The sequence below is a fragment of the Balaenoptera ricei genome, chromosome 8 (genome assembly GCF_028023285.1).
Source record: "Balaenoptera ricei isolate mBalRic1 chromosome 8, mBalRic1.hap2, whole genome shotgun sequence".
In the NCBI taxonomy this organism is placed as follows: Eukaryota; Metazoa; Chordata; class Mammalia; order Artiodactyla; family Balaenopteridae; genus Balaenoptera; species Balaenoptera ricei.
This window is the reverse complement of record NC_082646.1, coordinates 63,159,074-63,172,039: the sequence shown is the minus strand read 5'-3', so window position 1 is coordinate 63,172,039 and position 12,966 is coordinate 63,159,074. Positions and strand designations below refer to the sequence as shown.

Genomic DNA, 12,966 nt, shown 5'->3' with positions numbered 1-12,966 from the left:
CATTTTGCTTGCCATCTTAAAGTCAATTTCCAAAAATGAAATCACTGATCAGAATTTATTCACATCTTAAAGTTGGCAGCTGTGGGCAATGAGTGGTTCTCACCTCTTCTCAGCACTTACTGTCTAAGTCCACCCTATCACCTGCCACCAAGGGACTGTGTATTTTATATCTGGATCATTAACACTGCTATTTAAATCATTTAGAATCAACTTGAATAAGTGAGCAACATGCAGGCCTGGCCAGTAACAAGGTAATGTATAATGTAGAGCTGTGATGGTGATTTTGTCTCCTGTAGGTATGGCAGCTCTCAGAGCAGAAACAAATCAATGTGTGCTCACAGTTGGATTGGAAACGGTCCCTGGCTGTCCATCTTTGGTATTTGCTCCCACCAACAGCCTCCATTTCCAAGGCACTCAGCATGTATGAAGAAGCATTTCAGGTATACGTATCCAGTATAGCCAAGCAAGAGTCCTGGTAGGATTTCTGTTTTTGCCAGAAAAGTACTACAGAGAAAAAACCATCAAATCACATTTCATAATACTTTTTCCTAACTGCTTTTTGAAAAGTACCATAGAATTGAAATGGACACAGGAAATCCGATGGGAAACTTCTTCAAGTTTCTGCTTCTATTTTGTTTAATACAATGAGTTTCCACAATTTATTTTCTTACTGCTGTTTTCCTGCCTCAACATTGGAGGGTTTTTCTTCATTCCTAATGCTGTCTTATTCCTTCAGGAATTCCCTGAGATACAGCCTGACCTCGTGTTTAGTATAGCCCCAAATTAGCAGGTCTGAAATTTGCCTCTAAATATCACTATATTTCATATTCCTTGTCCATTTGGAGGTTAAAGGATTATTAATGTTTTTAATGCCATTATTTGGTTCTTTTCTTACTGTTCATTTTTATTGTCTTTGATATCATTTGCCAGAATTATCAATATTTGTCAGGAAAAAGAGAACACTAAAAAAAACTGAGTGTAATAAGAATTGTGGCAAGAAAGGTGGTGGGGTTAGTGAGAGCTGTCTGAGGTCTTTGCCAGTCCATTGAAGGCAGGTGGAATATGTCACTGATCAAAATAAGTTTAAAATCCTTGAAACACTCCTTTAGAGGATGTCACACCATTCTTAATACACATCTGAGTTAACTGAGACACAGTAGAATCTAGTGAAACATACTAGCAGCTGATGTCTTGTTTTATCAAATTCTTAACTTCAGAATACCTCTGAGGGCGACAGATATGCCTGCTGCCCACTTCCCTCATACCTGGAGGACTCTGGCTTTGTGGTAGAGGAGGAGCAAGACTCACAGAGACCTCTTCAAGATGTCTGCTTTCACCTTCTAAAACTCTATAGTGACAGGTAAATCAGAGCCATATGTTACAGTCACTCGAGGGTTCCATGAGCCCTAGGGAGTCCTTTCCCTTTTATATGTGGTCAAATTGCCGTAAGTCTATATAAATTACCAAAATATAACTTACAGTAATTGAGTGCAAAGAGCATGGGAACTGGAATTAGAAATCTAAACATTCACATTTTAAATCAACTATACTTAAATGAAATTGTTTTTTAAAAATCTAAAAATTATTTTAATCAACTTTAATGAGATACAGTTTTACACATAATGAAGTGTGTGGTTTGATATGTTTTAATGTAATCTAACTACCATCACTATCAAGGTAACATTTACATTACCCTCAAAAAGTTACCTCATGTCCCTTTGCAATCAGTCCACACCACAGACAGCTACTGACTGACTTTTCATTACTGTAGATTAGTTTTGCTGTTATAGAATTTTATGTAATTGGGATCATTCTGTATGTTATCATTTGTGCCTGGCTTCTTTTTCTCAGCATAGTGATTTTGAGATTTATCCATGTTAATATGTATATCAGAAATTTATTTATTTATTCATTTGTTAATGGACAGTTTTCTTGTTTTGGGCTATTAAGAATAAAGCTGCTATGAACATTTGTATCTAAAAATGTTTGTATCATTTTGCATTCCCACCAAGATCTGTAATTAATTGCTCCATATCCTCTTCAAAACTTGGTATTGTCAGCTTTTAAAATTTTACCATTTTAGTGGGCACATAGTGGTGTGTCATTTTTGTGTGCTTAATAATAAATTAATATAATGTATTAACATGCTATTATATCTAATCAGATAATCAAAACTATCCCAGAGCTATCTTTTTACCTTATCAGAAACACTGAGTGGTTTTCTCCAGTCAAAAGTATTAGCTCACATCTCATTTCATTTCTTTAAATACTTTCTTTTAAATTAACTATATTAATTACAGAATAATACAGTCTTTTATTGTGGTAAAATACACATAATTAAAATTGTGTTTTAATTTGCATTTCCCTAATGCCTAATGGTGGCAGGCATTTTTTCATGTGCTTATTTACCATCTATCTATATATCTTCCTTGTTGAAATCTATTTGAAATCTTTTGCCCCCCTTTTTTTAATAGGGTCGCCTAATAATTCTTTATTGTGTTGTAATAGTTCTTTATATATTTAGGATGCAAGTCCTTTATTATAAATGTGTTTTTGCGATTATTATCTCCCAATACACAGGCACAAAAGTTTTACATTTTTATAAAGTCCAATTTATTGAAGTTTTTAAACTATAAAATCAGTTTCTTTAATAGATACAGAGCTGTCGAGGTTTTCTATTTATTCTTGAGTCAGTTTTGTTCATTTGTTTTTCCTAAGGAATTTGTCTGCTTCACCAAAGTCACCAAATTTATTAGCATAAAGTTCTTTATAACATTTCCATATTCTTTTATTTATTCATTCATTCATTCATTCATTTTTGACTGCGTTGAGTCTTCGTTGCTGCACGCGGGCTTTCTCTAGTTGCGGCGAGCAGGGGCTATTCTTCGTTGTGGTGCACGGGCTTCTCATTGTGGTGGCTTCTCTTGTTGCAGAGCCACGGATTCTAGGCACGCGGGCTTCAGTAGTTGTGGCACACAGACTTAGTTGCTTCGTGGCATGTGGGATCTTCCCAGACCAGGGGTCGAACCCGTGTCCGCTGCATTAGCAGGCAGATTCTAACCACTGAGCCACCAGGGAAGTCCCTCCTTATTCTTTTTTAATGTCTGTAGGATGTGTGGCTGTGTCTCTTTCTTCCCTGATATTGGTATTTGTGTCTTCTCTCTTTTTCTCCTGATTAGTCTATCTCCAGCTTTTGGTTTCATTGGTTATCTCTATTAGTCATCTAGCTCAAAATGAATCATAAACCTAAATGTCAAACTTAAAACAATAACCTCTTAGAAGAAAATCTTTGCAACTGTGGGTTAGGCAAAGATTTCTCAGATACCAAACACATAATCCATAGAACAAAAAACTGATAAATTGGACTTTAACAAAATTTAAAACTACTACTCATTAGACAGACTGTTAAGAGAATGAAAAGATGAGCCACAGATTGGGAGAAGATACTTGCAATTCATATATCTGATAAAGGACTTTTATCCAGAACATGTAAAGAACTCTCTGAGCTCAATAATAAGAAAACAAACAATCCAGTTTAAAAATTGGGAAAAATATTTAAAGGGATGCTTCACCAAAGAAGACCTACATATAAAGCCCATGAAAAGTTTTTATCAATAGACATCAGGGACATGCAAATTAAAGCCATCATGGGATGCCACTACCCATCTATTAGAATGGCTAAAAATTAAGACACCTGTACCAAATGTCATCATGGAAGCGGAGCAATTGGAATTCTCAACACTGCTGGGGAAAAATGTAAAATAATACTGGCACTTGGAAGAACAGTTTGGTGGCTTAAAAGTTAAACATACGGCTACATACATTCCACTCCTAGGTATTTACCCAGGAGGAATGAAAACATATGTCTATTTATATGTTGATAGCAGCTTTATTTGTAAAGGTCCAAAACGGGAAACAACCCAAATTTCCATCAACAGGTGATTAGATAAGCAAATTGTGGTACATCCGTACAATGGAATACTATCTCAGCTGTAAGAAAGAATGAACTGTTGATAACATGCAACAGCATGGTGAATCACAAAATACTTTTACTTATTTTGAAGCGGTGAGAAAAAAAAAATACTCCCAAAAATGTACCTACTGCTTGATTCCAATTTATGAAAAACTCTGGAAAATGCAAACTAATCTATAATGATAGAAAGATCAGTGGTTGCCTGGGAAGGGTAGGTGTAGGGAGGGGCAGGAGACAGGGATCACAGAGGGACTTAAGGAAACTTTTGGAGGTGATGGGTATGCTTGTTATCTTGACCTTGGTGGTAGTTTCACAGGTGTATATATATGTTTAAACTTATGAAAATTGTACATTCTAAATACGTAGTTTATTGTATGTCAGTTTTTTAATGTCAAAAAAAAGAAAAAAGGAAGAGGAAGAAAAGCATATATCTCAAAGTGCCAGAAATAGAGAAACCAAAGCCTGAATGAGATAATAAAGCGTTCTTCTCATGTAAGGTAGAACTGCTATGACTAAAACCCTTACATAAACTGTAAGGAACTGCACTGTATAATGGCTGCTATTCTCATAAGACTACTTTAAATTAATTTTTAAATTTAATTACTCATTCACACTAGCCATATTTCAAGTGTTTAATAGCCATATGTGGCTAGTGGCTATCTTATTGGTCAAGGCAGATTATAGAACATTTCCGTCATCACACAGAGTTCAGTTTGACAGCGCCAGTCAAGAAAAACTACTCATTACTTGGGGAGGTGTTAGGAACTTGTAAAATGTCTGGGATCTTAGGTGAAAGGGAAAGGTTTTGGTTGGTAATCAAAGCCCAGATCTTTAAAACTTGTTGCTGCTGTGGGATCTTAGTTCTTACTGTTCTTATGGTCTGGGACTTGGAAGCTAAGAACATAACACATAAACGGGTCCAGAATCTTTGAAGTCCCTGGGCTCTCAGCAGAAAAAAAAGTGAAAGTCTGTAGGGAGACTTTCAAACCTGTATTTCTATATGAAGAATAATACCTACTGTAGACAAAATCAAAAGTAAGATTTACAAGCCATAGAAGAAAATAACCATCATTAAGACTGGTTAGCTATTGGGACTTCCCTAATGGTACAGTGGTTAAGACTCCACACTCCCGACGCAGGGGGCCCGGGTTCAGTCCCTGGTCAGAGAACTAAGATCCCACCTGCCACTGGGCAACTGAGCCCGTGCGCTGCAACGAAGACCCAGCGCAGCCAAAATAAATGAATAAATAAATAGGAATTTAAAAAATTAAAACAACAACAAAAAAGACTAGTTAACTGTTCAAACAAACAGGTGAAGTAGCATTCCAGCAACTTCAGATAGTAAAACAACCTAAAAGATACTAAATAACTTATATATATATATATTTTTTTGATATATCTTTATTGGAGTCTAATGGCTTCACAATTCTGTTAGTTTCTGTTGTACAACAAAGTGAATCAGCCATATGCATACATATGTCCCCATATCCCTTCCCTCTTGAGCCTCCCTCCCATCCTCCCTATCCCACACCTCTAGGTCATCGCAAAGCACCGAGCTGATCTCCCTGTGCTATGCGGCTGCTTCCCACTAGCTAACTATTTTACATTCAGTAGTATATATATGTCGATGCTACTCTCACTTCGCCCCAGCTTCCCCCTCCCACCCCGTGTCCTCAAGTCCATTCTCTATGTCTGCATCTTTATTCTTGCCCTGCAACTAGGTTCATCAGTACCTTTTTTTTTTTTAGATTCCATATATATGCGTTAGCATATGGTATTTGTTTTTCTCTTTCTGACTTACTTCACTCTGTATCACAGACGCTAGGTGCATCCACCTCACTACAAATAACTCAGTTTCATTTCTTTTTATGGCTGAGTAATATTCTGTTGTATATATGTGCCACATCTTCTTTATCCATTCATCTGTTGATGGATACTTAGGTTGCTTCCATGTCCTGGCTATTTTAAATAGAGCTGCAATGAACATTGTGGTACATGACTCTTTTTGAATTAACGTGTATTTTTTAAATGGTTAAGAAAAGTAATTGATACTACAGTGAAAGAATGGAAGGGAGAGAGTTGTGAAGACTCCCTGTACCAGGATGGTAAAAATAGACCAAACAAATACCAGCAAACCTGGTAGAAGAGCCACCAAAGAGAAGGTGTCTTGGTTTTTGGTAGATCGGTAATGTGGCTGAACCCAGAGGAGGAAGACTATAAGGCTTATGATGCTTCTGCTCCCGGGTGCCTGCCTTTATTGTTTTGTAAGCTGTAGCTGAGACAGTTGACTCGCCCAGTACAGGTGGTCTGCTGGCTGGGTTTGGTAACTCTCAGCACATTCTCCTTTGCAGACATTATGATCTCAACCAGCTGCTGGAGCCTCGAAGCGTCACAGCAGATCCTTTGGACTACCGCCTAAGCTGGCACTTGTGGGAGGTGCTGCGGGCTCTTAACTACACCCATCTCTCAGAGCAGTGTGAGGGTGTACTGCAGGCCAGTTATGCTGGCCAGCTGGAAAGTGAGGGGCTCTGGGAGTGGGCCATCTTTGTCCTCCTGCACATTGACAACTCAAGGTGAGTGAGAAGCCATCAAACACACTGGTTGCATCCAGCGCTACAGGGCAATGCCAAAGGAATCAGTCTCTTAGGGTTCAGTTCAGCAAGTAAGTGTTTAGAATGTATTTTTGGGTCCAGCCTTGTGATAAACCTTAAGACAGTTCAACCTGCAGCCCAGACTGTCTCTGTATTCATGTGGACACGTTAGAAAGAAGATTGCCTTTGATTAAGTGCCAAATTGTGCTATTTATCATAAGGCCTCCCAGTAGTCTGAGAAGGGAGAAGAAATATCTGTGAACTGCAGAATCTCTGAGTCTCTCTAAAGGTAAGATTCAAAGTACGTGTAAAATTGGTATAGCAAATAATTAAGTGGGAAGGAAAGATATGCCTGGGTGGGGAAACCCCATTAACTAGGCACAAATTCCTTGAATGTGGCATGTTTAGAATTATGCAGAAATAGTGCTGTCTGAGTTGGATCTGTGGAGTAATGGTTGGCAGGGAGGGCCCCTGCTTTTTCTTTGCTGGCCCTTCCCTTTCCATCCACCCACCCCTATCCCTCAAGTTTGATAGTGTTGTATTTACCTATTTACCAATACAATCTTGCTTAGATGTGTAATGTTTTGGTTCTTTGTCCTGAACAAAAACCAGAGAAACACCTTTGCTCCGTGCTTTGAATGAGGTGATGTTGGAGGTTTTTTCTTAATGGTAGCAGCATGGCATAACACTAAGAACAAAAACATTTATATAATACTTTGTTATATAATGCTTTTATATATCTTTATACGCTGTTGCAAGTACTTAAATATATTAACTCGTTGAATGCTCATAATGAACCTATGAGACACTCTTACTGTTTATTTTATAGATGAGCAACCCAAGGGATAGAGAGATGAGGTAACTTTTGTTCAAGGTCACATAGCTACTAAATGGCAGAGTGAGCCTTTCAACTCAAGACACCCAGAGTCTGTGCTCTTAATCGTTGTACTATACTATCTGTCATGTCGTAGGGCATGGAAAGAAGTTGTTTTGTAGTCAGAGCTTTCTAAATTCTGGCTCCACCATGTACTCACTTTGACCTAAGGTAGAGCTTACTTCACTTTTGACTTTGAGTAAAGACACTCTCTAGACCTCAGTTTTTAAAATATTAATCTCTATTCAAAGGTGACTGTGGAATTAAAAGTGTAAAGCATCCAGCACAACCTTACTTTTAAGGAATTTCTCTTTCCTCTTACTCCTTACCAGGAAACAAAATGATCCCAGAATTTTCCTCTGAGTTTATTTAAACACACTCATGGAGAATTTCACGTGGTAAAAGGCTGGCTGATGGGATGATTGATGATTGGCTGTGGGAAAGCAGATCCTATTTCCTAAAGGGGAGGAAAAAAGGAGGCAGTTGTCATGAGATTGGGAGTCCTTTGAAAAACCTAGGAGTTGAGAAAAGAATCTAAGATGAGGAGAATAGCTTAGATCTGAAATTAAAATGACTGATCCTTTGGCCCAGACAAAGAAGGACTCTATTTAAGTGGCCTTGAGAGCAGAAAGATTGAGTTTAGCCTAAGTCTAGCAGTAAAGAGAAAATGAATTAGGAAGGCTGATGACTTCTAAGGGAAAAAACGACCTGGAAGAGACCTTACGTTTAAAAACTACTTTGTTTTCTTGCATTGACCACGTGAGAGAGAGGGCAGGGAGGTTAGGAATAAACTGCAGAGTGCTCGGTGGATCTAGAATTCCCCTATCCCAGTCCTTCATCTCCTGTTAAGAGAAAGGAAACAAAGAAATGAGCCTACTGGGATGAACACACCCACACTACTATATATAAGATAGATAACCAACAAGGACCTGCTGTAGAGCACAGGGAACTCTACTCAATATTCTGTGATACCTATATGAGAAAAAAATCTAAAGAAGAATGAATATATGTACATGTATAACTGAATCACTTTGCTGTACACCTGAAACTAACACAACATTGTAAATCAACTATACTCCAATAAAATTTTTAAAAAGAAAAGAAATGAGCCGATTCAGGAGAAAACCTGTTCAGGGTAGTGGGCAACTTTCCCGAGTATTCGTTTTCAGACTTTTTTGACCATGAAAATATAATGTGCTTCTATTCTGTTTCATTTTAAAAATTAATGCTGGTGTGATAGCTTTTTAAGTGAAGTTTGAGGTGATCCACTAAGGGTCAGGACCTGCAGTTTAAGAGACTGCCTCACGGGCCACTGTGAGCTCTCTGAGGCAGCCTTCTCCATCAATGAGAATGAGATTTATCCCAACTGACCTTTCCTCCTATAGCATGCGTGAGAAGGCTGTTCGAGAGCTGCTTACGCGGCACTGCCAACTGTTGGAGACCCCTGAATCTTGGGCTAAGGAGATTTTCCTGACCGAGAAGCTTTGTGTGCCTGCTGAGTGGATTCATGAGGCCAAAGCAGTGCGAGCACACATGGAATCCGACAGGCACTTGGAGGCCCTCTATTTATTTAAAGCGGGGCACTGGAACCGCTGCCACAAACTCGTCATCCGACACTTAGCTTCTGGTGAGTGCTTCAGACTAGGGCCTGTGTCTCCTGGAATTACCCCCAATTCTTCCAATCTCTGAGCCCATGATGAGTCAGGCCAGAAATGATGATCAGAACAGGATATGGCAGACTTGAATCAGATCACACTTTGTAAAAGCTCTCTGTGCAGAAGATGCTTGGTAAGGGTGAGGGGCGGGGGTCAACAGCAATATTGTTACATTCCCATTTGCCAGGAATATTCTTGATATTCACTAATTATGTTAAGCTCTTTGTTTATTTAGGGAGTTTTATTCAGCAACACCAGAAATATCTGTTTGGGAAACTGAAGCCAGAAATTCTTCACGGTTTTCATAAGAGAATTTCAAAATATCTACTGTAATTCTCAAGTCTGACCCAACATAATTTTCCCTTTCTTCCTGTCTTAGATCTTTCTGCCATGTCCTTCCTCTGTGCACTTTTGGTCAATATTTTGTTTCTTCAGATGCCATTATTAACGAGAACTATGACTACCTGAAGGGGTTCTTGGAAGACCTGGCACCCCCGGAGCGCAGCAGCCTAATCCAGGACTGGGATACATCTGGGCTTGTTTACCTGGACTATATTCGGGTCATTGAAATGCTCCATCATATACAGCAGGTACCTGAGTTCCTTAAACCATGGCCTAGTTTCCCCTTTCCCTGGCCCACAGAGCCATAGCGACCTCCAAAGGCTTGAGCAACGACTTGAAAAACTCATTGGCAGAGATAGCACTGTCAGTGCACGAGGGATATTTTGATGAAGCTAATTTGATGTAGCTACTATGACAGCTCTATCAAAACTTTAAAACGTTTTTTGGTGCTTATTGCCAAGTAGTGTGTACGATGGACATTCCTAAGGCTTGTCCATAGTCAGTCTCCTCCCCTTGTTCTCCCCTTTTCCCCTAGTTTTAAATGAGAAGCTTAGGGTTGAGAGATAAAGTAAGGTCAGAGATTTGGTGAGGATGTTTCACATAACATTTGGCTTGAAAGTAATTGATTTCTGTTGATAACAAAGCCACAGTTCCTGTTAATATCTGCGTAATTAAATGCTGATTCTTAGTTGGAGTCAGGAGACTTAATTTAAGTGCAGGTTTGGGCTCCACCTCTCACTGTGTGCTCTTAAGAAGTCAATACCATGTTTGTGAACCCAGATTTATGTAGATTTTTGGTGCTGTGTTAAAGCTTGCTAGTTACGTGGTTCACGAATGGTGATTTCAAGACTTGCCCAATCCTAGGCCCTGTACACTATATTGCCTTCCTGTTGTGTATAATTGCTAAGGTCTTGTCTTATCCTCAGCAACTAGGCTGGATGGTGGTGACATGACACTGCCGGCCAGCTTCTTGGGTTTTCCCCTTCCTCACCTCACTCTTGTTTCAGAATGTTGCATAGTCGGTCTATGGGTAGGATTGGAGTGATGGGAGCTCCTCTTGGCCTAATTGGTTTCTCTGCTTCTTTGTAGGTGGATTGCTCCGGTTATGAGCTAGAGCAGTTACATACCAAAGTGACCTCACTGTGCAACCGGATAGAGCAGATCCAGTGTTACAATGCCAAGGATCGCCTGGCTCAGTCAGGTCAGCCTCTCGCCTCCTCCCCCTTCCTGCCTGCTCATTGCCTGTCTTTATGATTATTATACCCACACCTCACCCCCAGTCCTTTGGTGCTTACTCTGCTCTTTTTCTCCAGACATGGCCAAACGTGTAGCCAACCTGCTGCGGGTGGTACTGAGCCTTCAGCATGCCCCTGATGCAACCTCCGACTCAACGCCAGACCCTCAGCGAGTCCCTTTGCGCCTGTTGGCCCCCCACATTGGCCGGCTCCCCATGCCTGAGGACTATGCCTTGGAGGAACTGCGCAGTCTTACACAGTCCTACCTGCGGGAACTGACTGTTGGGAGCCAGTGAGCCCCAGGCTCCCCGCACCACACTCACATGCCGATTCACACTCACTACACAGAGGTCCCCTACATTGAGTTGATTGGCACCATTTGCCATTCTTTGGGTTGGCCATGGAATCCACCCTCCCTTCCTGCTGCCCAAGCAGCAACCTCCAGTTGTTCACGGCTTTCTTAATACTAAACACAGCATAAGGGCTTTTGGAACCCCCAAAAAAGGATCCAAGTCTCTTTTTTTACCGTCCTCAAGACTATTCTTTTTTTTTTTTCCTTTCTTTTTTTAAATGGTCAGTAAAGCATCGGTAAAGCACCTTTGGCAGAGTTCCCCCACCCCCTAAGAACCAGGGAATGCTTTTCCTCCCTCAGCCATTCTGGATCTTGTGACTCTCGATGCCAAACTGCTACCCTACTCCTACTCCTGCCCTTTTATACTAGGACTTTTTAGAAGGAGTGGGACAGGTGATGGGACAAATGCGTTGACCTAGGACTGTCCTCCCTTAACAAGTGAATTCTCCACAGAAGGAAGGAGAATCTGTCTCTGAAGTAGGTTGTTGATTAACACTGACTTTTGGAGTCAGAAGAGGGTTGGACTGAATTAGGAAGCAGAACAGGGTCTTTCTGACCCATTTAGGGTAGAAGTGAGTGCCTGCCATGGAGGGATGGGGCTTCAAGGCTTGATTGTTCTTCCTGCCTTGAATGTTCTGTGAACACCAAACCTTCCCTGTGCAGGAGCTCTTGGTCACAGATCACACATCTCTGGGAAACTCCCAGAACTCAGTTTGGTGCCTGGTTTTCAGTCATCTTGCTCGGCCTCCTGTCTGGATTTGCCTGAAGAGTTTGGTTGAAACATGGCAGGTTGGGTAGCCCTCCCTGTCCCTCCCACTCTAGCCCAGAGCATTTCCCACCCTCCATTTTCAGTCCCAGAAGGTGAAACCATCACTGAGGCAGGCAAGGATCTGGGCTTCAGGGGGAGGCAGGGGGCTTTTGCTACACTGCTGCCCACAGCTGTGGGGAGCCCCAGGTAACGGTCTGAGACTGCTGGTGTGAGGGCTGCCACAGACAACATGGCCATGCCTCCCTGGGTCTTTATGCATGAAGATTATGGGAAGGGTTTTATTAAAAAGTATATATATATATATATATATATATATATATATATATATATATATATATGACCTAGATTATTTTCCTCTTTTTCTGAAGCTACTTTCTTAAAAAAAATAAATAAAATGAAATGTTTATAGCATTCCTGGTATTGGCTTTCCTTTTGTGGTTTTGAGCCTTGTCCCAAGGAGCTTTATGGTGGCCTTGTTAAATTTGCAGTCTAAAGAGAGACTGGCCGTGGGTTAATGAGAGAATAGTTGCAGACTAGATCAAAGGCTAGGTTTATAAGGGTCAATTTTGGGGTGAGGGGGTTGAGATTATTGATGGATCCTGACTGCTGTACATTTATTTTTATGTGCTTAGATTCCTAGTGGGGAATGGGGCAGGGTCTCAAATTGCCCAGTGGTATATACTTAGTATTCAAAGCCTCTCTGCTCTGGGGTTTTTGTTTTTAAACCTTGGCACTTCACCTTTCAGTTTCCATTGTGTAAAAGAGATAATGATGCCTGATGTTGCTGCTTCACAGAGCTGTGCTTGAGAGGGATCAAATGAGGCTGATGAGTAGGTTGGTTGGTTGGTTGGTTGGTTGTGTTAAATTGAAGATAGCAATTTCCAATGAGGATTAGGCCAAAGATTTCTGGGACATCAATGAGATGAGCAAGCAGAGTGGGTCTTCCCAGTGGCTGGGGCTTCCCTTTAATTTGGGCCCCTAAGGATAAGGGTTACTCAGCTGGGAATCTCCCACCATTTCTGACTGACTGTGAACCTGAGCAAGTGAGTCACGGAGCATTTGCTGGACTTAGAGCAAAGAATTTGTTCTGCGTTCCTCACCAGAGGTGTTTTGTGAAAAGTGAGTGCTTTAGAAGTGGTTTGCCTTTAGAAATGTTAAGCACTGTGAATATGGGC

At 40.6% G+C, this 12,966-nt stretch overlaps 1 protein-coding gene across 5 annotated transcripts in view; it reads left to right on the top strand.

Annotated features, from left to right (window-relative positions):
* NUP98 (nucleoporin 98 and 96 precursor) overlaps positions 1-12,166 on the top strand; it is a 99,178-nt gene extending 87,012 nt beyond the window's left edge. For all 5 annotated transcript variants that reach the window (XM_059930907.1, XM_059930908.1, XM_059930906.1 and 2 more), the window contains 7 exons: positions 297-440; positions 1,218-1,360; positions 6,325-6,546; positions 8,824-9,065; positions 9,529-9,683; positions 10,525-10,636; positions 10,749-12,166. In XM_059930907.1, coding sequence (XP_059786890.1) covers positions 297-440; positions 1,218-1,360; positions 6,325-6,546; positions 8,824-9,065; positions 9,529-9,683; positions 10,525-10,636; positions 10,749-10,966 — 1,236 coding nt within the window. In that variant the 3' untranslated portion in view covers positions 10,967-12,166. The remainder of the gene's footprint in view (positions 1-296; positions 441-1,217; positions 1,361-6,324; positions 6,547-8,823; positions 9,066-9,528; positions 9,684-10,524; positions 10,637-10,748) is intronic.
* The last annotated feature ends 800 nt before the right edge of the window (positions 12,167-12,966 follow it).